Source organism: Watersipora subatra, chromosome 7 (assembly GCF_963576615.1).
Source record: "Watersipora subatra chromosome 7, tzWatSuba1.1, whole genome shotgun sequence".
NCBI lineage: Eukaryota > Metazoa > Bryozoa > Gymnolaemata > Cheilostomatida > Watersiporidae > Watersipora > Watersipora subatra.
In genome coordinates this window covers 2,545,470-2,573,234 of record NC_088714.1, presented here as the reverse complement: position 1 = coordinate 2,573,234, position 27,765 = coordinate 2,545,470, and the positions used below count along the sequence as shown (strand labels likewise).

Below are 27,765 nucleotides of genomic sequence, written 5' to 3'. Positions count from 1 at the left end.
AATCTGCCAAAAAGGCACGCGATAGTGTGTCTGCAAGAACTAGAGCTTTACCTGGTTTATGCACAAGTGTGTAATCATATAATTGATTGCGTAGTCTCATTCTCAATAGCCTGGGACTGATATCATTAAGACCCTTATTCATGATTCCTATGAGTGGAAGATGATCCGTTTCTACCACTACATGTTGACCATATATATATTGATGGAATCTTCGTAAGCCAAACTGAACTGCTAGATATTCTTTTTCAATTTGAGCATACTTTTTTTGAGTGTCTGTCAGTGTGCAGCTAGCAAACTCAATTGGCTGCCCGTTATGCATTATCACTGCACCCATACCAAACTGACTGGAGTCCACAGATAATACAATAGGCAGGTCTGGATCAAACATTCGCAATGCTGGAGTGGATGTCACCACAGCCTTCAGTTGTGCCAAGGACTCATCATGTGTGCCTGACCACGACCAAGTCGCATTTTTTTTTGTTAGTTCTCTCAGCGGGGTGGTTATGTCTGACAAATTAGGGCAAAACTTTGAGAGATAAGTTGCCATTCCAAGCAATCTACGAACATCTTCCACATTTTGTGGTTGAGGCATGTCAATGACTGCTTTGATCTTAGCTGGATCAGGCTTGATGACCCCATCCCCAATTATGTGACCTAGATATTTGATGTGCTTTTGTCTGAATGTACACTTTGACTCATTTAACCGGAGGTTCTTTTCTCGGCACCTCTCTAGCACTGATTTGAGGATTGCGTCATGTTCAGCCATTGTGGGTGCATGAATCAAGAGGTCATCGACATAGCACTCAACGCCTTTTATATCCTCAAATAGTTCAGAAACTGTGCGACAAAATATCTCTGGGCTTGAAGAAATACCATATGGCAACCTTAAAAACCTGTATCTACCGAAGGGAGTGGCAAATGTGGTGAGTAGGCTACTATCTTCGTCTAGCTCCAACTGTAAGAAGCCAGATGTAGCGTCTAACGTTGTGAATACCCGCGATTTAGATAGTTTAGCAAATATTTCTGATGCCGTGGGTAGTGCAAAATGTTCACGCCGTAAACATTTATTCAACTGAGTAGGATCTAGACAAATTCTAAGTGAGCCATTTGGTTTTAATACATTTACAATAGGGTGAACCCAATCTGTGGCCTGTTTCACTTTGGCTATAGTGCCCTGAGATTCCATTTTTTGAAGAGTGTCCTTCAACTTATTGCGCAATCTAAAGGGAACCCTTCTGGCACTTTGAATTACTGGTTTAGCATTTTCTTTCAGTTGCAGGGCATGTTTGCATAGGAGGCACCCCAAACCACTGAACACATCTGGGTAAGCTTTAGCAAGGTCATCGCTGACTGTATTTGAGACATTGACCAAACCCAATTCCATTGCACTTGGTAATCCTAACAAGGTCTTCTGACCTGCACTTGATGACACTATTACAAAATCTAGTGGTACAAAACGACCGCTAACATCCACCAACAATGTTACTTTACCTAGTACATCTAGTTCATGGTTGCTAAATGAAACTAATGACTTGCCATACTTTTGTAGAGGTGTATGCACCGATAAAGAGTCAAATATCCCTTTAGGCATGACATTGCATGAAGCTCCAGTGTCAACTTTGAGATGTAGCGGCTTTTCATTGCACCTTGTGGTGATGCACCATTCTCTTCGGCTCTTGTCGTTGTTCACAGTAAAAGTTATGTCATTCTGTTCTCCACTGGTCTCTACTAGCTCATATGCAGCTTTGGCAGCAGACTTACGCTGTGGTGCCATACAAGCTATGCTGAAATGATTCATCTTGTGGCAATTTCGGCACTCTTTGCCGTATGCAGGGCATGCTCCTTTAGGGTGACTCGACTTACAGTATTTACAGTTATTTACCCTGGCGCCGTTCTTATTCTTGTGAGCTAGATGGTTCGGTTGTTGTACTGTATTAATATTAGCATTCTCTTTGTCGATCTTCATATCTGTAAGATAATGTTTGGTGGCTTCCGCCCGACGACACAGCTGTATAATTTTGTTCAAATCCGGATTGCCATCTAAATTGAATATGTCCTCTCTGACTTCTGGTGAGTTAATGCCACATACAATCCTGTCTATCAGAGCACTATTTTGTTCATCAGCATGTATATTGCAAGTAGACAAGAGTCCGCGTAGTGCAGTTAAAAAATTGTCGAATGATTCACCTGGAAGCTGTGTTCTGTTATGAAACTTGTACCGTTCATAGATGGTTTTCACTTGCGGTGTAAAGTGCCGGGTGAATGCCTCCTTAACGTTTTCAATATCCTTGCGGTCTTCTTCAGGAAGATTGAAAGTTCGGAATATCTCCTGACCCTGTGGTCCAAGTAGGGTTAACAGTATGGCTACTTGGATTTCTCCCCCTTTTGTTGACTTCTCTGTTGCTAGCATATAAAAGTTAAATTGTTCAAGCCATTCGTGCCAGCTTCTGCTAGTCTCACTGGGGTTGCCAGCATTAGATATAAAGCAACCTGGAGCTCGCAAACCACCCTCTGCCATTACTATCCAGAAGCGATAATCCACACTATATACTATAGACGTCCTGACACCATATTATAATGTGGAGTTTCCTCAAGGTGGTTTTATTGTATGAATGTTGACAAGGATAATTCAAGACGACTGCTTAGCTAGGCTGCTTGATCAGTACTGATGAGTCATAAAGATAACACCAGCTAGACCACCCATAACATTGCTTCAAGGTCACACATACTTAGTGCACATATAACAGCCCTCTAGGAAAGATTTGGACTGTCCGCTAAACAGGCTCTAAACCGGCTCAACGTCCTTAAACGAGAGGAGAAAGCGCCACTCCAGGAGCATGCCATGGAGGTAGAAAGGCTGGTACGCATTGCATACGGAAACCTGCCGAATTGTCACCGAAATAACACGGCCTTGGAGACATTCTGCAGCTCACTAAGGGACCCTGCCCTGCAGCGACACCTGTTGGCAGTACACATGCCCACACTAGCTGATGTTGTACGGGCCGGGAATGATTATCTCCAGATTCAAGGAAGCAAACGCAAACCCGCGGGATCTTGGGTGCGAGCCCTGGAGGGGGACTCCCTGGACAGGTGAACTCGGCTGAAACTGTCGTCGTTGGACGACTAGCCCGACTGGTCCAATCCCTCACGGAGAGAGTGGAACGACTTCAGGAGCGAGTCCACACAGAGACCGAAAGAGGAAGCCAGCCAGCTACCCTTTGCTGAGGTTATGGCCAGCCAGGTCACGTTTGGAAGAACTGCTCCCGCTACTCAAAACCGGCTTCGGGGAACAAGGGGAGGCCATAGCAGTAGCTCCGGCTACTGACTGTGCCAAGGCCAAGGATTCGGTGAATGCTGACGGATGGTCTCAACCAGCAAGGAATAGACCGAAGGAATTTCATGCACAGGAAGAGCCTGTGGAGACACAAAATTATTATCAGTCCTTGAGTGAGGCCAGCCTCGACACTTTTCCGATCCCTGATGCCGCCTACACCCCTCTGTGTGAGCGGCAAGGACGTAACCAGAAATTTAGAAGGGTGACTACCAAATCCCTTCCACCCAAGACACTGCGGACCACCCCTACAGGACGGAATAGTCGGAAGCCTGCCTTGAAAGTGGCAGGGCCGGCACCTTCCCCGCCTCAGGCGCGGTGACCTTAGGAGCTGCGACCTCAGGAGCCGCGACTCAGGAGCCGCGACCTCAGGAGCCGCGACCTCAGGAGCCGCGACCTCAGGAGCCGCGACCTCAGGAGCCGCGACCTCAGAGCCGCGACCTCAGAGCCGCGACCTCAGGAGCCGCGACCTCAGGAGCCGCGACCTCAGGAGCCGCGACCTCAGGAGCCGCAGGTCAACCCCGGACGCAGGGCGGCCCCAAAGACTAACTTCGCCTCGTTACAAAGGGAGGGTACTCCAAGCCCCTCAGAAGATGCCCTAGAGGACACTACTTTGGCGCAAGCCCTCAGCCGACCTCACTCTACCAGCTATTTCTTTCCAGGAAGAGGGGAGGGGCGGTCCATTCAGTTTCTCCTAAACACGGGGTGTACCGCGAACCTGCTAAACAAACAGGTCTTTGACCGACTGCCTGGAGCCGTATGAGACCAGCTCGAGGAGAGCGACAGCCACAGCTTACTGGCTGATGGGACACGACTTCCCTACTATGCCAATTCATCTGAGGGATGTAAGGACGGAAGAAGTTTTCGTAGCCAGTCGCCTGAGTGAGGATGCCATATTGGGAATGCCATTCTTCGTGGCCCATCAGTGTTCGCTCGAGTTTGAACAACTGTTAGTTTGAGTGGATGGCAGGCAGCTAGTCTGCACGGACCGACATGGACGACTATTACAGAGTAAAATGCAGGTAATCAGGGGGGTGGTGGTACCAGCCCGGACAGAGATCACTACATGGAATTACTGCCCCATGGGGCTGATCGAAGGGTTCCCAGTCGGACCCAGTGGCAAGTAGCCTAAATCAGTCGGGACCCAAGGGACAGGTCATCACCCGATGCATGAATACGGCGGAACGGCCATTGACCTTCCGGTCTGGAGCCACTATTGGAACTTACACGGGGTGGACACCTCGCAGGTCGAAGAGGACGACCCCTTATCGTATGAAGCCGGTCCGACTTCAACCCATGAAGTGCCGCCTCACTTTGAGAAGTTGTTTTGGGCGGCCCGATCGAACTGTGAAGGGATGGGCTAGACGGCGATTCAAGGTAGAATATTCTCTTCCGCTCAAGGAGGGCACTTGGCCGACCCGGCAACCCCCCCCCCCCCACATGTTCGGGCCGAAGAAGGAGGCGGAGGCCAAAAGGCAGGTCTAGGACCTACTCAAGAGGGGACTTATCGAGCCAGCTGGAGGGGCCTGGAGTTCCTCCATGGTGTTGGTCCAAAAAAAAAGACCGGAAGTGGCGCTTCTGTGTAGATTACCGGCATCTAAACGCCGTCACCGAGCAGGACGCCTACCCAGGATCGATGACAGCCTGGACGCGCTGTCTAGCAGTCGCTACTTCAGCACATTAGACCTGGTGAGTAGGTACTGGCAAGTGCCCCTGGATGTGGAAGCCCAGGAGAAATCGGCCTTCTCGGCCCGATCCGGGTTGTGGAAGTGGAAGGTGCTACCCTTCGGACTGACTTCCACCCCAGCCACCTTCCAAAGGCTCATGGAACGCGTCTTACACGGCCTCCACTGGAGGACGCTGTTGTTATACCTCAACGACATCATAGGCATTGCACCGGATTTCAACACATACCTGCACCGACTGGAGGAGGTCTTCCAAAGGCTCCACAGGGCCGGACTAAAGTTGAAACCATCCAAATGCGAGCTATGGCAACCCCAGGTCTGCTATCTGGGTCGTATAGTGAGCAAGGGCGGAGTTTCCACGGACCCCGATAAAGTCAAGGCGGTCGCAGAGTGGCCTAAACTGCCCGGAATTAAGAAACTCTAGGAGTTCCTCGGGACAATCGGCTAATACCGACGATACATTCCGGAGTTCGCCACGATAGCGCATCCCTTGCACCGGTTGACTGCGAAGGGCAAGTCCTGGAGATGGACGGAGGAGAAACAGATCTCCTTCAACAAATTGAAGGGCAGCATCGGCACTGCCCCAATCTTTGGCTATCTGCACCCCTGGCGGCAGTATGTTTTGGATACAGAGGTCAGTGTATGTGGAGTAGGGACCATGCTGTCCCAAGTACAAGAAGGCTGCGAGAGGGTCATTGCCTATTACAGCAAAACCCTCACCCCCTCGGAGCGCAATTATTGCCTCACTCAAGAATTGCTCGCGGTAGTCAAGGCAGTGCCTATCTGTATGGACAGGAGTTTCTTCTACGGACAGATCACGCCTCGCTCCGGTGGTTGTGTAGGATGAGGGAACCTTTGAACTATGTGGCCAGATGACTCGAGATCCCGTGGAGTTCCGATATACCCTGGAACACCAGTCAGGAACCTGCCATGGGAACGCAGATAGTCTGAGTAGGCAAACCTGCGAGGACTGCCGACAATGTGCAAGCATTGAATAGAGGGACGGAAGCCCCTCACGAAGGGAGCTGGCCTGGGAACAGGGGCCGTTGTCTGCATGGATACCGGCCAGTTGCCTGGATGGGACTCCCGCTCTCGACAGGGCGGGATTGACCCTGGGCAAAGTCGCATATCCTGGTGTGCCGACCAGAAGATCGTATGGGACTCCCACCCCAACTGTGGCGGGATTGAACCCAAGGGCCGGTGGTGCCCCCGAGGGGCTACCAGCCCCACCCGGAAAGACAGGACCGAAAATTGAGCTGGCATGGCTAGAGGCCACAGGACAAGGACCAGTAGCCATCATGTACCGCGCAATAGCCACGAAAGAGGTGTCAGCAGAGCACTTGGAAGTCAGAAGCAGAGAGCTGGATATACTGCATCACATGCAGGGCTCTTTGCGCATGTGACAGGACGGCATGCTGGAGGCACGTGTGGCCCTGCAGGGCCATGCTAGATGGTGCGTCATCTGCCCGCCCGCCATGCGAGAAACAACGGTGTGGCAAACACACGCCCTGGCTCATTATGGGGTGGGAAGGATGACAAGCCGCCTCCAGCTAACCTAGTACTGGCCCGAACTGACGTCCACAGTCAGACGGCTCATCAAGAGTTGCGAGGTGTGCCAGGCCGCAAAGCATGGAGGGAAAAGGCGGCTGGAAGGAAACGGAGGCTCTACGCCGAACCACCCTGGCAAAAGATGGCTGTAGATCTGGTCGAGCCATTTCCGGCCACTTCAAGAGGGAATAAGTGGGTGCTGGTCCTCACCGACCACTTCACCTTATGGCAGGACGCGCCGGCACTGCCTGACGCCACAGCACCGGTGGTCGCGAATGCGCTGAACGAGCAGGTATTCTGCTACCTGGGGCTGCCAGAGCAGATCCACACAGACCAGGGGGCGCAGTTCGAAAGCTAACTGATGGCCGAACTGTGCCAACTCTAGAACGTGGAGAAAACACACCCCACTCCTTACCACCCACAGGCCAATGGAATCGTGCAACGGAACAACCGAGGACTCGGAGATTCCTTGAGGGCATTACTCCTAGCCCGGGGACAGGTTGAATGGGATCTGTTGCTCCCCTAGCTGATGAGGGCATACCGAGGCACCTCCCACTCCGCAACAGGAGAAACAGCCAACATGCTGATGTTGGGACAAGAGCTGAGGTTGCCAGACTAGTTGGAGAGTTACCGACTGAGTTCTTTCCTGCCCACGAGCATGCCTTCAAGGTACAGCAAAGACTGCAAACAGTGCATGAGACACTACGACAGAACCCGATGGAGGTGAGGCAGGAAGACCGAGAGGAGCCACCGGTGTACGCCCCAGGCGACTGGGTATGGCTCATGAACAAACGCTGGAGACGGGGAAAACCCCAAGCTACAGGCAAAGTTCGTGGGACCATACCAAGTCCTAAAGGCCTGGGGCAACCAAACTTATCTGGTAGAGAGACAGGGCCAGTCCTCAATTCAGAGCGAAGCGAGACTGAAGCCTCACCACACCTGTCCAGTGAGGCTGGGACAAGCCCTAGCCACCCTTGAGCCAAGAAGGGGCCCTAACATGAAGGAGCCCGACCCAGCAGGCCGGAGAAAAATCCGGAGGAAACCAGAAATGACTTCTTACCGGTAATGCCGTCCCCATCTGGGAAAAACTGCTGATGGATGCCGCAAAAACCCAAAAGCAGGAGACAACTCTCGTAGAAAACTTGGCCGGTCCCGAAGAAGGGGATCAGCAAAGACCGAGCTCAGTAATAATCGACCCGGTCCCACTCGGAGAGGTTCCGGGAGAACTGGAATCAAACCCAGAGGAGGCCAGAGCAATGGCGACGCCAGAAATCCCATCAGCTCTGGTCCAGCACAATCCGAGGCCGGCCCGGACTACTAGAAAGCCGGATTGATACGGAGATGGAGTGTGTTACTTCATGGAATTGCCGGAAAATGGTCCGGAGTTCGAACGGGAAAGTAGTAAAACCGTTCTCATGACGTGACCAAAGCTTTCCTTTTAAAGCACTCGTTTTCTTTGGACGACATTAGAGCACTTGAGAAAATAGACAGCGAAGGTAACACCTCTCTACAGGGTTTATTGACCTCGGTCACAATTAGCTTGAAAGAAGCTGGAGAAGCAGTGGATAGGCCAACACCGGCGAATGTTATGGCCTCGTCCGGCCTTGACACAGAGGAGGCAGACGACCCTAGACCGGCCTGGACATCGTACTCTGATCAAGATAGTGGGACAGACCCCTGCTAGCCAGGCGTTGCTGCAAACCCAGCGTAGCAGGGCCCAGCTGCTGTCCCAGGATGCACCGGACTGGGAGAAGGCCGCGGAGACCATGCAAAACTTACTGAGACGAGGAAACCTGGAGGGCCAAGAACGCCAACTGCTACTGGATAAAGTGGAGCGCCTCCGCTACGGAGCCCGCCAGCATGAAGCCCTGGTGCAGCTAGTACTTCCCCAAAATATTAATTGGAGACCCTAGTCGCCAATGGGGGGAGTGTGTGGTGAATCGTGTCAACCTACTAAACCGAGCTTAAGCCGAGCCGAGTCCAACCAAGTAGAACAAGAAGCGGGGCCTACCCGCTATATAAGCTTGATTGTTTGGGTTTGAGAGCAGAGCTGTTTTGGGCCTGTTCATTGCATGTGCTTGATTATTCTTGTACTCTTATGAACAAAGCAGAAATACATGTATAAACCTATGCATCGAGTATCATACTGGTCGAGTAAGTAAGGGTGGCACAAAACCTTCACAATACTCTGATAATTGTATCGGGTCTAATAATACTCTGATATTAGTATCAGGTGTATTAATACTCTGATATTAGTATCAGGTCTATTAATACTCTGATATTAGTATCAGGTCTATTAATACTCTGATATTAGTATTAGGTCTATTAATACTCTGATAATTGTATCGGGTCTATTAATACTCTGATATTAGTATCAGGTCTATTAATACCCTGATATTAGTATCAGGTCTATTAATACTCTGATATTAGTATCAGGTCTATTAATACTCTGATATTAGTATCAGGTCTATTAATACTCTAATATTAGTATCAGGTCTATCAATACTCTGATATTAGTATCAGGTCTATTAATACTCTGATATTACTATTAGGTCTATAAATACTCTGATATTAGTATCAGGTCTATTAATACTCTGATATTAGTATCAGGTCTATTAATACTCTGATATTAGTATCAGGTCTATTAATACTATGATATTAGTATCAGGTCTATTAATACTCTGATATTAGTATCAGGTCTATCAATACTCTGATATTAATATCAGGTCTATTAATACTCTGATATTACTATTAGGTCTATAAATACTCTGATATTAGTATCAGGTCTATTAATACTCTGATATTAGTATCAGGTGTATTAATACTCTGATATTAGTATCAGGTCTATTAATAGTCTGATATTAGTATCAGGTCTATTAATACTCTGATATTAGTATCACGTCTATTAATAGTCTGATTTTAGTATCAGGTCTATTAATACTCTGATATTAGTATCAGGTCTATTAATAGTCTGATATTAGTATCAGGTCTAATAATACTCCTATATTAGTATTAAGGCCATATATATTGCTTTTTTTCAGAATGAAGTTCAACAAGCAGTTTTTGCAAAGAGACGGAAGCTGGCGATGGCTTTTGACTTAGTCAAGGTATAACATTTGTAAATTGGCGATGGCCTCATCATGCTGTAACATAATTATGAACCTTCCCTTTACGACATGTACTATACTTCTTTGCAATGAAGTAGTGGATTGTTTATTGTTTACCAGAATTTATGCTCGAGCAGTCACCTTAGCCTTGCCATTGGTGTTACAGTTGTTCTCTCATCTTTTTGCAAATCTGGCTGTTTCGTCAGATACGAATTCGCATCACTCCGCAATCATCAATCACAATGTCATATACACTCAGCAATCATCATATCACATTGTCGTACACACTCAGCAATCGTCATATCACAATGTCACATACACTCAGCAATTGTCATGTCACAATGTCATATACAATCAGCAAGAATTGTTTTCTTTTGCTGTTCCACATTAATCTGGTACATATCTGACATCTTTGCAAACATCTACCAAACTTTATTATGCTGTTGCTCACTTCCATTCTATAGAGCTCTAATTAAACTTAGTGAATAATGTGGGTATAATGGGTACATGTATGTCTGGTCTCTATATATGTGTATGTGTGTAGCCAAGCGATCCAGTGTGGTCACCAAATGAAATATGTTATATAATGAAAAACTTGTTGGATGTCAAAGCTGTTATTTCGAACCGATTGACTTGTTTTTCTAGACTGGTGACTAAAGCCTGGTTTCCATATGACAGCGCAATGGTCGTGCGCGGCCCACTGTTCGTGCGCAATGCATTTCTTGGGCTGCGATGCAGTGTTTCCAAAAATCGCGCGTAGGCGCCATGCTTGCTTTGGACAGGGTGGATAATTTCTTTACTTTTTCATAGGAGAGACAGATTTCTTCGGAAAAACAGCCCTCCGTTGCGAAATTGCGCTGTCATATGACAACCAGGCTTACTCTTTCGTATGGGAGACAAATTTCTTCGGAAAACAGCCCTCTGTTTGAATTTTGGGATAGGTTCAAAAGGTCTAGCGGTGTATTGTGGGATACATCATCGCGTGCACCCATCGCAAGGATCCATTCTGTTGGATCCTTGCGATCAGCGTACGCACGTCGCGCAATCGTCGTGCGTTGATGTTCCCATATCACAGCTGGTCTACGCACGACGTCGTGCGCCTTGTTGCACGCCTTGCGCTGTCGTATGGAAACCAGGCTTTACAAAAAAGTTGTTTCTTGAAGAGCAAAGCTATTCACATAACTTACCTATCTCATCAATTCACTTGGTCATCGACTGGCAAGTGTCAATAGGTGTTGGTACAATTGTTGGTTTTGGTCTTGAACCAATTGTACAATTGGGTCAAGTGTTGAAAAAAATCATTCAGTGATGATACAAGTAGTACGAACTGAGAAAACAAAATAAAAATCCTGAATATGTTGAATTAATAATAACAATTCTTGCATAGAAGTGTATGTGTATAAAAAAGGTTACTGATCCATCAGAAGCTATCCATCAAAACTTTTCTCATGATATGCAGTTTGAAAGTTAGAATGGCAAATGTTGTTATAAGTTAAATACAAATCAATTTTCTGACCAAAGACTTTTTATTACTTGGGAAACGCCGGGTAACACAGCTAGTTGACACTAAACCTCAAAAACCAACACCCATTCAGACTAGACAATTATGTCTAGTCTGAATGGGTGTTGGTTTTTGAGGTTAAATAAAGTAATACCAAGTAATAAAAAAGTCTTTGGTCAGAAAATTGATTTGTATTTAACTTATAACAACATTTGCCATTCTAACTTTCAAACTGCATATCATGAGAAAAGTTTTGATGGATAGCTTCTGATGGAACAGTAACCTTTTTTATACACATACACTTCTATGCAAGAATTGTTTTTATTAATTCAACATATTCAGGATTTTTATTTTGTTTTCTCAGTTTGTACTACTTGTATCATCACTGAATGATTTTTTATTGAAATTGTAGCAAAACCGATTTAATTTAGCTATTACTTGCTAATTATTTCACATACACATCTAAACCCTTTTATAGTTGTTTTTTTTAATTTATTTGACCTGCACCAAACATTTTCGTCATGATATGAAGTTTGAAAGTTACAGTTGTTTGACAAAGTTTGAAAACTTTCAGTTGTTTTTATTTTTTCTTTTAATCTATTTCAGCTACACAAAACACTACACAAAACAAATGGTGCAAATGTAAAAATGAGATATTGTACAATCTTTGCCTGACCGAACAGAGAGAGAATGTCGAATCTCGTTTCATAAATTTCCCTATGAGAAGATTTGGCCTTGACCCCATATATAGTAATTGAACCTTACGAAAAAAAATTTCTTAACAGGGGCATTGTAACGTGTCGGCGTATTGCTAAAATAATTAAAGCGTGGTTATGGTGTATCGAATATGATAACGACTTAGATTAAAAATTCCTAACAGGGGCATCGTAATGTGTGGGCGTAATGCTAAAATAATAGCTATAGCTAGACAATCAAAACGATGAATACACATAAGACCAATTTTGAGAAATATATGCTATATATTAATAGATGAGTGTTAGCACTCGATGTTGACTATCAAGAGGTGTTGATGCTTGATGGTGGCTGTCAATAGGTGTCGGTACACGATGTTAAAAAACTTTAGGTGATGGCACTGGATGTTAAATGTCAATAGGTGATGGTACTTGATGTCAAGTGAAATTAGGTTTTGGGGCATGATGATACGTGACACTAGGTGCTGGTGCTTGATGTAACGACACTTGGTGCTGATGGTTGATGTAACGTGACACTAGTTGCTGGTGCTTGATATTAAGTGACACCAGTTGCTGGTGCTTGTTGGTAGGTGACACTAGGTGCTGGTGCTTGATGTTAAGGGACACTAGTTGCTGGTGCTTGATGGTAAGTGACACTAGGTGCTTGTGCTTGATGTTAAGTGTATTAAGTGACAACAGAGGTATTGCTGGTTTATGCTGTGTCGAGTCTCAAACCTAACTGATTGCAGGAGAAAAACAAAGACAAGCCTGGCTACCATCTGAGTCTCACCACATGGTTTAAGCTCATGAAGATGGTGAAACCTAAGCAGAGTGCTGAGCAGGTAACAATGTTGTTCCAGGTGATGGACAGTGATCTTGACAACAGAATTAGTAAGTAGAATATGCCTTATATGCAATAAAAAATATCTTCTTTATTCCTAAGCGATTATCTGACAGTATGGTCTTTGCTGTTCGTAGTCCCTTTGTCATAGTGATGTAAAATGCAAATAGTTTTGCGTGTAAACTAACTTTTCTAGCGTGTAACAACTCTCAACAAGCAGTGCATGTGTCTCGATGTCTTTCAATGTCTTTGTACAAAGAGGCTACATTGTGGTAATAGTGTCTCTCGTATAGTTGACCTATCGTAGCCTAGACTATAAATATAGTTTATTTATTTTTGTATTTAAATTGATTGGATCAAATTTGTTAGTTGTTTTTTCAGATGTTTTTACATCAAAAGGAAAAATATTATTTTTCGATACTTCTACTTCACTGTCATATTCGGTCTTTGCAAACAATGTTTCTGTCTATGTATCCTATGTTTGTGGCTCCTGTCTATGCCTGTGGCTCCCAAAGCAGTGTGTACACGAGTCTACAATCTAACATTAGTTGTCAGCTGATATTCGTCATGACCTATATTTGTTGCAATTACTTCAACCGATTTACACTGACGATGGACATCATGCTTGTGAATACATCTAATATTCTTATCAGTAGTGCTTAATATTAGTGCTTTACAAAAACCATGATATAATTTATATTTATGTTTACAAAATAAAACCAAGTTCATTCCGTGTGAGAAATTAGACCCGTCTGCTGGGCTTGTTATGATTGCCTGTCATGGCTGAATAGACATCTGCAAATTAAACCAAGTTCATATTACAGTGCAGCCAATTTTTCGACACATTTTTAGTCGGTCATTAAGACAGATTTTAAATTTTATTGGTCGTTCAAGATTTGGGTAAAACCTGCCTTATTATGGGCTAGTGTGTCCAAGGCTATCAGCTATGGCTATACTATGGCTATCTGCCCACACTGCTGTTTGTTTTTGTATTGTATCTATCTATAACTTTGAGCTCCTTCCTTGAACTATGAATGATGTTAGAGCTGTTAGTGTTACGACAGGAGATAACTCTCTAGTACCGCAACGCATTGTTTCTTATTTGGTTTTGCATTACTTTTATGGGCTAATGCAGCAAATCAGTTCCAATATTGTCATTTTAACATCTATGCAAGTCTGATTGCATCGCAGACATGGGTTTCATTTAGATAGCAGTGTACTTAACCCTCACAGTTGACAGGCTCGAACAGGTGTTTGCAGGGTTTTATTTAAAGTCAGTTTCACTCTACTAACGTGATAAGGCTGAAGCTATTTCAGTATCACTGTTTTATAGAAATGCCAATCATGAATCAACTTTATTTACAATATTAATATCTGGTAAACTCAAAACATGTCATCGGATTTTAGCCAAAGCAGAATTTCTAACAAGTGCTGACCTTCTGAATGTTCCGCTGACAGAAGTGAAAGATCGAATGATTCTCTGGGATAAGCTCTTTCCTAAATTCTTCAACAATACTGGCAGCAAGTTCATTAGAATCGTTGTGTTGCACAAGTAAGGTTATACTCGCTATCAGCTTCGGAAACATGTTTTCAAAGTTTGAACTCCATTTAGAGAATTTTCGGCGAACAAAAAATTATTTCACTGCATTTAATCCCATCGAAATATCAGTTGATTTTGCTTATCTGTTTGACTTGTTAGTATTCAGCTGGCAGCTAGAGTTACAGGCAGCCTAATCTACCATTTAGAGATGATTGTGCTATGCTCGCATAAGAATTATCACTTGTCGCTGTTCATATCATCGACATTTGATGGTGATGGTAGCTAAATGCTCTCTTTAGTTGTGAATAAGTTGTCACATGCACGTCGAAACTATTAATTCTTCCCGTGAAAAACTTTTCCATGTGTCTTGCTTAGTTAAAATTTGATTTTTTAAATTGATCTTTAATTTATTAATTTAGTTAATTAACAATTGTAGTTCTAGAATTTGTTCTCAAGTTCAGTTATACAGACTCTCCATTCAAAGTCTGTCCCTCCATCCTAGTCTATCCTCTCACTTCCATTCATAGCACTCAACCTCAATCTGTGGACTATTTATTGGTTGAACTATCACTCCTCTTTCAATTTCAGTTTTATTTCATTGTTAGTTTTGTTGAAGTTTACTTTTGTTCTGTCTTCTGTTTTTAGATTTTTCAGATATTTCTTTGACTTTGCCATAACGGTGAATGCAGTGTTTATAGCCTTGGATATCACAGAGGCAGAGTGGTTCTTCCTAGCTTTGTTTACTTTGGAAATTCTACTCAAGCTCTATGTCTATGGCCCTGTAAGATTCGTATCACAGCTCTGGAACATGTAAGAGTTCATACGGAATACATTGTAAACAAGCTATTCTCTGTATATATATTAGCTCTCCTACACTTGATGCGATAACTGACTTTAATGGCTCACTGAAAGGTCTTTTCTCATGAGAATTAGATGTACATCAGAAACTCCTTCTGTGACCAGGTGCTAAACAGAGATCTTCATCACAACAGCATTCTAATAGCAACATCTATTCTTTAGTTTTGATGTGCTGGTCATCGGAGGAGCAATGATAGTAACCAGCGTAGAAGCAGCAGACAAAGAACAGAAGTTAGAAGGAGAAACACTCGATTTTATTCTTGTAATAAGAGTACTTCGCCTTGTCAAGATAGTGAATGGTTTTGACAGGTACTCACGTTCTGCTCACATAATCTCACATCTAGGCAGTTTCATAGGTGCTCTCCAACTGTCGTTGGTAGAGGACAACTCTCTATTAACCAGACTGTTTTAAAATACCCATCACTCAGAAATTTGAATGATTGCATTTACTCTAAGTGAGAAGTTTTGGTAAAATTTAGGGAACGTTCGGTTGAATTTCACACAGCATACATGTTTTGCTGCTAAGGTCATGATGTGTAACCTTCAACTGCTGGCACTGATTTTCTCTCGAGTCTTTCTCAAAATCTGCTGATTTAAGTGTTATTGGTTTTAGGTTTAAGATAGTGGTCATGACCCTAAAGAATATAGGCCCTTCTATCATCATATACGGCGGAGTTGTCTTTGTAAGTATCACGTAAAATTTAATAGCAATGGTTTCTTTCTTTTGATCGATAGCTTTTAATATGGTAGCAGTTTTAGATGTTCAGTGTTACTTCAACCAGTACTAGTTGGAAACAGCATTCTAGTTTTCATATGAACAGCATCACTCTATTTCCTTTGGAGTTCATCAGAGTTACGTTGCAAACATTGCATGTCACTGTTCTTGGTCAGTCCCCGTCTCTTGTTCAAAATTGTCTTGGTATTAAGTCATCAACATTTATTATAACAATTGTTATTTAACATAATAATTAATTAACAGGAATCATAGTTCCTTATATTGTCGGGATTAGAGATGAACTTGCACAGCTTTTTAGTAGATTTTATCAGAAAGTATCAGTATTTTTCTATCATTTGCGATTGTTTTTGGTGTTTGAGGTGATCTGAATGTCAGGATGTTTCACGATTAAAATTCATAAAACTTGATTGCAGTTAGACTGCTCAGATCAAGCGAATGTCTATAGTTGACATCTATATGACAATTATGACGTCTATAGTTACAAAGAGGCTAACGGAACAGAGACGCGTAACACTGCTACTTGAATGCAATAGCCGATATCAACTGTAGTAGCGATAGCAACTAGTGATGTCACTTCGCGGGCATTGTTCCTCTGAGGGTTTTTACAGTGATAAACTTTTATTTTTTGTCTTGAATAACTTTTAAACTTTTGTCAATTTAATCTTGAAACATCCTGGCAGTCAGATCACCTAAAACATCAAAAACAATCACAATTGATAGAAAATACCAGATACTCTCTGATAAAATCTACTAAAATTTTGTGTGAGTTCATCTTCAAAAACCGTTTTTCATGTCAAGTTGTAAAATCTTGTCAAGTCATATTGGCACTGGCTTGCTATGGCATACAACAAGGTATGCGTTGTATGTCATAGACATATGCACATGAACCTAATAATTTGTGTTTTGACTCTAACCAGCCGATGAGTTTGTCTCGATGTCTGGTGAATGTGTGATGCTTCTGGTAAAGTGGTACTAGGAAGTGGTAATAGCGCCGGAGGAGATAAATGACCGTATATAATTTAGGTTCTCAGTCTTGTAAATGAGTGTAAGCAAGTTTCAAATTTAAAACAGAAAGTCTGTACATTACAGCTTGTTACTGCAGGTGTCTGCGAGTATTTTAAGTCAAAGATGCCTCGTTCTTGGTGTCAATATGGATGTTAAGTGTGTCGGTATCAGCCAATCATTTTAAAGTTTTGAAACTTGTGATATTTTTAAGAAATATATTATTGATCATAGTAACAGCATGAACACATGCAAATATAGTAAACGGCAAGTTTTATCACTCAGATGTAAATATTTGATGAATTCCGCCTTTGCCATTCATACCTTAGGACCGCAGCTAAAAGTTAAATTACCACTCTTGTTTTATTCATAACGTGAATTCGATGTGTCACAATGATTAGAGTTTTTACAATCATTCACAGAAAGCACTATTTAAATATAATTATTCGACCTTTTGCATAAATATGAACAAATAAATGCATGGTTATTTTAGTTACTCTATACTAAAGCTCTGGAATTGAAGTGATCTCTTAATCAACTGGCATATTTAGAATTGGGCTATCACTACTTCAACTAATGCTGACAATCATCTATTTGATGGCAAATAAAGGCATCGGAACAAAATTTATTTATTCATATTTCTAGCATTTAGCAATAATATTGTCTCAAAATTGGAAAATAATTTTATGACGTTCAGATATATTATACAATCATATCATCCAAAGCTGTCTGGTATATCCTTAGAGAGATCAGTTCAACCATGATGGTAGCGTCTGTCCTGCCATTACCTCCTCTTGCCAACCCACTTGTTCTTTGTAGATATTTTACTACACATTTGCCATCGTAGGCATGGAGATATTTCACACCAGGATAAGATATTTTGGTGACCAAACTTACGAGCTGGATAAACTCCAGCCAGATGAGTACTTCTGTGGAAATGCTGCCCTCAACGGTTCTGAGTTCTGGATGGATCGTTATTGCAGGTGCTGCTCGGCTTCATGAACATGTTCCCCTTTTTATTTCTGCCTACATGCAACTAACTGTAGAACACTTTTTACTACAAGACTAAAATGATTCTAGCATCACACTGTTATTCTAGGCTATCTATATTTGTACTTGTGAAACTGTGATTGTCTTCTTCTGTCACACTAAAAAAATAATTTCTGCGGTAATTAAAGTTCTCCATAAAATACCCCTCGTGATACTCGCTGTAGTAGACCGACGCTCTACTACCGACGCTCTACTACCGACGCTCTACTACCGACGCCCTACTACCGACGCTCTACTACCGACGCTCTACTACCGACGCTCTACTACCGACGCTCTACTACCGACGCTCTACTACCGACGCTCTACTACCGACGCTCTACTACCGACGCTCTACTACCGACGCTCTACTACCGACGCTCTCACTACCGACGCTCTCACTACCGACGCTCTCACTACCGACGCTCTACTACCGACGCTCTCACTACCGACGCTCTCACTACCGACGCTTTACTACCGACGCTCTACTACCGACGCTCTCACTACCGACGCTCTACTACCGACACTGTACTGTACCCGCTAATCGATTATCGTTCAGAATGGCAGAATAACCTTTACTATAATTAGACCAGTATTCGGTAACATAAAAAAATTTCTAGGGTAAGGAAAGAGTTATAAGAGCAGACAGCCAGAGCTTCATGCGCTATCCATGGCTTATTTAATCACAAGCTTCAAGCAACAGGCTAAATTCACAATCTTACAACTTTCGTTTTTCACATAAATATGCCTTGATTTATCTGATTAGAAATGTGCCTTCACAATTATTAACCCCTCAGTACCCAGATTGGGAAAGTGAATTAGGATATTCAATGTTTCACTTTAATCTACATCAATTTGCACCTATATTTTATGTTTTATAATATAAAAACAAATGTTGAATGTTTATATTATTACACGAGCTTTTTATTATGTGACATATATTGACATATGTTTCCAGCTTGATAGTTCTGGTGTTCTTAACAAGTTACTTCAAATTTGGACAGAACTAAATATAAAAGACAGTAGTGACACGTAATGTTGCAACTCGAAGGCCTTTGACAGTATCAATGACAAGCAGCCGTGCAACTAGTGCTGTCATCTTGGCACGTATTTTGGAACGTTTTGTTGATTTTAATCTGAAAACATCCTGACAGTCAGATCGACTCAAACACCAACAACAATCTTAAATGATGGAAAAAGGCCGCTACTTTCTAATGAAATTTAAACATGTTGCATGAGTTTGCATGCAACTTGAGGTTGCATGCAATTTCAACATGTACATGTTGCATGAGTAATAAAACCCCAGGAACATTTGGCTTCTGGGAAAATGCGATCTTTAGAAATTATAGCAGTACTAAGTTCTTCCAGCACGCAATACATTGAGTGAATCATGTTACTCCGCTCTGTGTTTATTGGTTACAGTGAATCGCCACAGATTCCAAAAACCTAGTAACGGTAGTAACGTAGTTCCAGTAAAATATCTTTGTCCTATACACCATGCTTAGCATAAACATGCTGCACTCTCCATATTCTGTCACCGATATCGTAAGTGCAGTTGCGTCTATACATGTGTGGGTAGCATTGTGTTATTTGTTTATGTTTGCTTTACCATATATATAGGTCTAACAACATTTACAGATTTCAACTATAATTATATCTGCATTCATATGTTGCAAAACTTTCTGCGCCTGCTTTTAATAGGCAATCAATGTTTAATATTTTAGTAACAACTTCAACGACATCGCTAAAGCTATGGTGGTCCTAACAGAGCTGACAGTGGTCAATCAATGGCATGTACTGACCTCTGGCTTTGTCAAGGTCACTCATCCGGTTGTCAAACTCTACTTCCTGATATTTCACCTCGTTGTAGTGGTGCTCATCATGAAGTAAGTAGCCTCATCAATTCATGTACCACTTTCTGGTAGAGCTCAGGCTTAGCTGCTGAATTGTTGAAGTTTTTAAAGGTTGACTTGCAACAAAATTCACATTACAGTTATTTGGTATCATAAGATTCACCATGTCTTACTCTGTTGTGTTGTAGGTGCCAAATATGTGGAAATGTGATTACAAGCTCTTAAAAACTCAAAAACGAACAGTTAATCACAGCCACGCGAGACCGCCGTAGTTTGGATTCTCTTTCCAAAACTGCTCAAATGTGACGCATTTGTGAGAGATGGTTTCTGTTTACACTTTCATGCAACCTTATTCGTCGAAATATTTTCACAAATATACTTCACGCATTCAATAAAACCATGTCTATTGTTCTTACGCGTCTGTTTTATCGTCATTGTAATGCTGTCACTTTTAGCAGTGATATCTTATAACTTACCGTAAAAATTCATTTGACTTTTTAACTTTACCTCGAAGGAGTACATATCATTGTCTGATAATCATGACGAGCCTGTTGGTCACCTGTGATAATCGAAAAGTGCTGCAAAAATTATTTACGAAGTATTGGGTCACATGATCAGATTATGACTTGCCGATTAGACCAGGCCGAAACAAAACTGTAAAGTAGCGAACATCTATATTTGATACGGGGTCTTCGGTAAAACCCGAAGTGTTTGTCATAAACTAGTACTACGATAAGTTTTATATTGAGCTTTGTATTGGCCTTTCAATTCACGTGAGAACATACGTGACAAGACGATAACCAAATTTCGTGACTACATCATTGACATAAAGAGATTCCAATCTACGGCGGCTTTTCGTTTTCGAGCTTTTAAGAGCCTGTAATCACATTTCCACATATTTGGCACTTACAACACAACAGAGTAAGACATGGTGAATCTTTTGATACCAAATAACTGTAATGTGAATTTTGTTGCAAGTCAACCTTTAAGGAAAGGTTATACTAGTTAGCTAGTTAACTAAAGCTTCTTGTCATGCGACCTTGTTTCATAGACTGGAGTTGTCCATACATGTAATAATAAAGCTACTCATGGTATAACATGGGTGGGCAAAGAAGTTGATTGCTGCACACTAACAAAAGATCAGAAACTCTGCTATTCTAACAGAGTTTTACTCAGCGCAACTAGAGCCCTGCTGACTTGGTCGAAAAATTGTTTACACCTTGCAGTCTGATTGTAAAATTTATTTTCGAGTGTTTGTTAAATTTAAATATTTAAAATGAAGATATACTATAATTTTTAGTTATGGTTAGACTTATGGAGGCCTCTGTTGTTTGTGAGCCATTACCATGGTAGATGATAACATGAGAATATAAATTATTCCTGTTATCATCATGATATGATAGATGCAAAACTTAATTGTTGTTTAAAAATGTATTGGGTGGAGTATAGCATTGGTCGTTTCTATATTGATCCAATATAATACAGTCAGATATTGTAATGTACAGTCATGCCTCAATTTGCGGATGCTTCTGGTCTCAATCAAATCAAATTTAAGCCAGAAAATTCACGATATTGGCGCTTCTGACGACCCAAAAAAATTGACTTTCGACCATATGTTACCGTACTCAAATTTTTTTATGTTACAGTTGGTAAAATAAAAAACAAAAATACATTTCTGCTGTGGTTTTTTTATTTCACACGATCTCTGCCAGGGAATGTTACTGTACTCTTTCGTTAGAATATTATAGATCATAACCTTTGTGTTGGCTAACTATTGCTACTGTGTGTTGGTTAACCATTGCTACTTTGTGTTGGCCAACCATCGCGTACAGTACACAAGACTCGAGGCTGGGGTACAAGTTGCTACAGATACAGCTGTACAGTACATTCCTTAGTCTAGTCTACTATTAGATTTTTATGAGACAGTCACTGTAATTTACATATTACCTGTTATATACAGTTTATGGTGTAAAATAGTAAAAAATGTATATAAAAAGTTGTTTTCTCGGCTTGGAACGAATTAAAATTATTTTTAAAGAAATTTTTTTTCAGATTTTGAACAAATCGCAGCAGCATTGTTTCAAACAGCCTTCTGAAGTGGATTATGATTAAAAAGTGAGGTCTGACTGTATATGTAGATCAGAGGGCAACAGTAGTTATTGTTATATATGTCAAAGCATCAGAAGTAAGTAGAGAGCTCTATATTTTAGTATCTTCATTGCGTTCATCCTTGAGGCATTCCTGCTAGAGTATTCCCTGTCAAAGAGTAAATTTGAGAGTCAATTTGAAGAGAGGATCCTGAAACTTGGCTATGCGCTCGGGTATGTTCACAGAGTGCTTATTATACAAATTTTATACAATTGTTATACATTTGTTATGTACATTGCTGTACATTAATGATTACTGACTTTTCATCGACTCAACAAAAATACTTCAAACATTAAAGAGACCAGCTGTCATCACATGCTACTAGTTGTCATCACATGCTACTAGTTGTCATCACATGGTACTAGTTGTCATCACATGCTACTAGTTGTCATCACATGGTACTAGTTGTCATCACATGGTACTAGTTGTCATCACATGCTTCTAGTTGTCATCACATGTTACTAGTTGTCATCACATGCTACTAGTTGTCATCACATGCTTCTAGTTGTCATCACATGGTACTAGTTGTCATCACATGCTTCTAGTTGTCATCACATGCTACTAGTTGTCATCACATGCTACTAGTTGTCATCACATGCTACTAGTTGTCATCACATGCTACTAGTTGTCATCACATGCTACTAGTTGTCATCACATGCTACTAGTTGTCATCACATGCTACTAGTTGTCATCACATGCTACTAGTTGTCATCACATGCTACTAGTTGTCATCACATGGTACTAGTTGTCATCACATGCTTCTAGTTGTCATCACATGGTACTAGTTGTCATCATATGCTACTAGTTGTCATCACATGCTTCTAGTTGTCATCACATGCTACTAGTTGTCATCACATGGTACTAGTTGTCATCACATGGTTCTAGTTGTCATCACACCCTACTAGTTGTCATCACATGGTACTAGTTGTCATCACATGGTACTAGTTGTCATCACATACTACTAGTTGTCATCACATGGTACTAGTTGTCATCACATGGTACTAGTTGTCATCACATGCTTCTAGTTGTCATCACACCCTACTAGTTGTCATCACATGCTACTAGTTGTCATCACATGGTACTAGTTGTCATCACATACTACTAGTTGTCATCACATGGTACTAGTTGTCATCACATACTACTAGTTGTCATCACATGCTTCTAGTTGTCATCACATGGTACTAGTTGTCATCACATGGTACTAGTTGTCATCACATGCTACTAGTTGTCATCACATGGTACTAGTTGTCATCACATGCTTTTAGTTGTCATCACATGTTACTAGTTGTCATCACATGCTACTAGTTGTCATCACATGCTATTAGTTGTCATCACATGCTACTAGTTGTCATCACATGCTACTAGTTGTCATCACATGGTACTAGTTGTCATCACATGCTACTAGTTGTCATCACATGCTACTAGTTGTCATCACATGCTACTAGTTGTCATCACATGGTACTAGTTGTCATCACATGGTACTAGTTGTCATCACATGCTACTAGTTGTCATCACATGGTACTAGTTGTCATCACATGCTTTTAGTTGTCATCACATGCTACTAGTTGTCATCACATGGTACTAGTTGTCATCACATGGTACTAGTTGTCATCACATGCTTCTAGTTGTCATCACATGTTACTAGTTGTCATCACATGCTACTAGTTGTCATCACATGGTACTAGTTGTCATCACATGCTTCTAGTTGTCATCACATGGTACTAGTTGTCATCACATGGTACTAGTTGTCATCACATGCTTCTAGTTGTCATCACATGTTACTAGTTGTCATCACATGCTTCTAGTTGTCATCACATACTACTAGTTGTCATCACATGGTACTAGTTGTCATCACATGGTACTAGTTGTCATCACATACTACTAGTTGTCATCACATGCTTCTAGTTGTCATCACATGGTACTAGTTGTCATCACATGGTACTAGTTGTCATCACATGCTACTAGTTGTCATCACATGGTACTAGTTGTCATCACATGCTTTTAGTTGTCATCACATGTTACTAGTTGTCATCACATGCTACTAGTTGTCATCACATGCTATTAGTTGTCATCACATGCTACTAGTTGTCATCACATGCTACTAGTTGTCATCACATGGTACTAGTTGTCATCACATGCTACTAGTTGTCATCACATGCTACTAGTTGTCATCACATGCTACTAGTTGTCATCACATGGTACTAGTTGTCATCACATGGTACTAGTTGTCATCACATGCTACTAGTTGTCATCACATGGTACTAGTTGTCATCACATGCTTTTAGTTGTCATCACATGCTACTAGTTGTCATCACATGGTACTAGTTGTCATCACATGGTACTAGTTGTCATCACATGCTTCTAGTTGTCATCACATGTTACTAGTTGTCATCACATGCTACTAGTTGTCATCACATGCTTCTAGTTGTCATCACATGGTACTAGTTGTCATCACATGCTTCTAGTTGTCATCACATGCTACTAGTTGTCATCACATGCTACTAGTTGTCATCACATGCTACTAGTTGTCATCACATGCTACTAGTTGTCATCACATGCTACTAGTTGTCATCACATGCTACTAGTTGTCATCACATGCTACTAGTTGTCATCACATGCTACTAGTTGTCATCACATGCTACTAGTTGTCATCACATGGTACTAGTTGTCATCACATGCTTCTAGTTGTCATCACATGGTACTAGTTGTCATCATATGCTACTAGTTGTCATCACATGCTTCTAGTTGTCATCACATGCTACTAGTTGTCATCACATGGTACTAGTTGTCATCACATGGTTCTAGTTGTCATCACACCCTACTAGTTGTCATCACATGGTACTAGTTGTCATCACATGGTACTAGTTGTCATCACATACTACTAGTTGTCATCACATGGTACTAGTTGTCATCACATGGTACTAGTTGTCATCACATGCTTCTAGTTGTCATCACACCCTACTAGTTGTCATCACATGCTACTAGTTGTCATCACATGGTACTAGTTGTCATCACATACTACTAGTTGTCATCACATGGTACTAGTTGTCATCACATGGTACTAGTTGTCATCACATACTACTAGTTGTCATCACATGCTTCTAGTTGTCATCACATGGTACTAGTTGTCATCACATGGTACTAGTTGTCATCACATGCTACTAGTTGTCATCACATGCTACTAGTTGTCATCACATGCTTTTAGTTGTCATCACATGTTACTAGTTGTCATCACATGCTACTAGTTGTCATCACATGCTATTAGTTGTCATCACATGCTACTAGTTGTCATCACATGCTACTAGTTGTCATCACATGGTACTAGTTGTCATCACATGCTACTAGTTGTCATCACATGGTACTTGTTGTCATCACATGCTATTAGTTGTCAGCACATGCTACTAGTTGTCATCACATGCTACTAGTTGTCATCACATGCTACTACTTGATAACAATGAGCATGAGTTCAGCCTCATTCCTAATCCTGAGATTCACAATGTCTCAGACATGTATTTCAGGCAAAAGAAGTTAGAGGTTCCAGGTAAGACACAGGCCCAAAAAGAATCTATTTTGGATGACATGGAGATGGAGGTCTTACCAGAAGAAGGCACCAGGTTTCACATACGCCAGAGTAAGTACAGGTTTCACATATGCCAGAAAAAGTACAGGTTTCCTAGACTTACATTTGGCTGCGCTCATGCTTTAGGACCACAGAATATTTTATAGTGTAGATGAAATGGCCTTTTGATCTGATGTTATGCAACTTTGGTAAATAATAATTTCATTAAAAGCATTGATATATTGTAGAACCTCTAATTACAAAAAATCTCTACATGTGAAGTTTGCAAGTTGTGAAACATCTTTTACTACTAGAAGTCTTGCCTCGACCTTTGAAAGATATTTCTAAATACGAAAGACCTTTCGTACATTGGTCTGTTTGCTTCCCGTTAGTAGTGCTACATAGAACCAATGATATACAGCCCCCACGTTGGGGGCTGTATATCATTGATAGAACACCCCCATCCCGTTCCATTCGTAAGTAGAAGTTCCACAGTTTATGAATTTCAAGTTTAACGACATAATAAGTGTGAGATCTTCTAATCTTCTTAGTCTGTGGTATGCAAAACCTCACCCAACACCTAGATGAGGAACAAAGCTTATCATAGTTGTTCGCTGTTAGTCGTACTAATGATTACAAAAGCATTTCACAAGTTCTGTCTTGCAGCTACCTACATGTATCTTCATTTGCTTTTTCTCACAGATATTCAGCATATTAGGAGTTGTCGGCCTGCATTATCGTGTAAAGCATTCCGGTGCTGTCACACACATGTTGGCTATTGCAGGTAGCAAGAAAGTGGAAACATTGCTGCAGCGTATGTTTGAGAATGAGTTAGACCCGGAGGACATCGGCCTAAAGGACTTGGATGAAGAAAAACCTCCCAGGAAATACACCCTGGACTCTGTGGTGGACTGATCTTAAGAATCACTGGCGTACTTGAACAAGATGAGATGACTCCTAGGAGAACAAGCACACTTGAGTCTTTCGTAAACTGAAGCCATTATTTGCTCTTGTTTTATGGTTATCATATGTCCTACCACTAATAGCATCGCATAATTATTTATATCTTTAAACTTTTATGTGTTCAGATGCCAAAGTTTTTAGTCATTTTATTCTATTGCTCATCTATTGGTGCTTTACAAATCATTTTACATTTAGGTACTGTTGATAAATACTTCAACTAAAATACTTAACACCTAGTACGTTGCTGTTTCATCTTGAATACTGATTACATTCTCGCATGATTTTTGTTGCAATATAATTTTTCCTTTAAGCAAGATTGATCGATCACAGGCTATATAATTAAGTTAATTAGTTGAATAGCTGTATGTTTAGAAAGAGTGGTTGTATTTTACATAATTGAACCAATGAAAATTTTAGCAGTGGATTCCGTGACGGAGGAAAATGAAGATTATGTCAATCTGTCAATTAACAGGGTTCTAGAAAAGAAAGTGCTTTTCTAGAATCTGCTTTTTCTAAAAGTGCTTTTCCTTGGTGCTACAATTCATTTAGTCTGAGAATCATAATTCTCTCGAGTTAAAAATATAGAGGTGTTTCATATAGTATATTACCTAGGCTGTATGACATTGCTATAGATATGGTGCACCATTATTACAAATGCTGCACAGGAGGCAGTTTCAGTGTTGTCATGGTAGAATTTTGGTGGGTTCAGTAAGCCAGACCATACTTGGTCTTAGAACTCGGCCACACCAGCAGTGATTGATCTTACAGCAAATAGGTAATGTAAGAAAATTAGCAATCCTATAAGATAAAAAAACTAACTTGAATATGCTTCCAATGTGTTAAACCTGACCAAAATGACACAGATCAGCGTTAGGAAGAGCAGAACATACTTTAGGTCATTGCATATCTCCAATTTTGGTGGTAATCCTACCAATTGTGGCAGCAGTAATACATAATACAATGGCTGCCATACTATATCTCAGCTTTTTGATGCAGCAGACATTAAAACAGCAATGTTACTTTGCTATGTCCTTCGCAGTTTGGCACTTGAGATATGCTGTCAATGTATACATTCTAATTCGTACCAAGATACTGCACAACTGTGACCTCAGAATTCAATGTATTGATACAAGTTACTGGATGTTTTTGCTGCGACTGTCAAAGCATTGCACTGGTCTAGTAAGAGCACTGCTACTAAACTGAAATCTGCCTGTCTTGTCTTGGCCAGCAACGAGCTTTCCTTTTTCTATCAACTGCATGATAATAGTAAGGCAAAAGCTAGTATAACATTTGCAAGCAGTATTTATAATACTGTCAACCAAAAAGTATTTTGTGTTGGTTTGAGTATTCTGTAAGTGCAAACAACGTCTGCACT

The 27,765-nt window shown here is 41.4% G+C and overlaps 1 protein-coding gene across 1 annotated transcript in view; it reads left to right on the top strand.

The window, feature by feature from the left end:
• Positions 1 to 26,765, top strand: part of LOC137399716 (two pore calcium channel protein 1-like) — a 56,689-nt gene extending 29,924 nt beyond the window's left edge. Inside the window, exons 10-20 of the mRNA XM_068085924.1 lie at positions 9,606 to 9,671; positions 12,614 to 12,755; positions 14,113 to 14,257; positions 14,891 to 15,055; positions 15,266 to 15,412; positions 15,717 to 15,786; positions 17,661 to 17,824; positions 19,592 to 19,753; positions 21,931 to 22,041; positions 25,387 to 25,499; positions 26,212 to 26,765. Of these exons, the coding sequence (XP_067942025.1) occupies positions 9,606 to 9,671; positions 12,614 to 12,755; positions 14,113 to 14,257; positions 14,891 to 15,055; positions 15,266 to 15,412; positions 15,717 to 15,786; positions 17,661 to 17,824; positions 19,592 to 19,753; positions 21,931 to 22,041; positions 25,387 to 25,499; positions 26,212 to 26,342 (1,416 nt within the window). The 3' untranslated portion in view covers positions 26,343 to 26,765. The remainder of the gene's footprint in view (positions 1 to 9,605; positions 9,672 to 12,613; positions 12,756 to 14,112; positions 14,258 to 14,890; positions 15,056 to 15,265; positions 15,413 to 15,716; positions 15,787 to 17,660; positions 17,825 to 19,591; positions 19,754 to 21,930; positions 22,042 to 25,386; positions 25,500 to 26,211) is intronic.
• Positions 26,766 to 27,765: the final 1,000 nt, after the last annotated feature.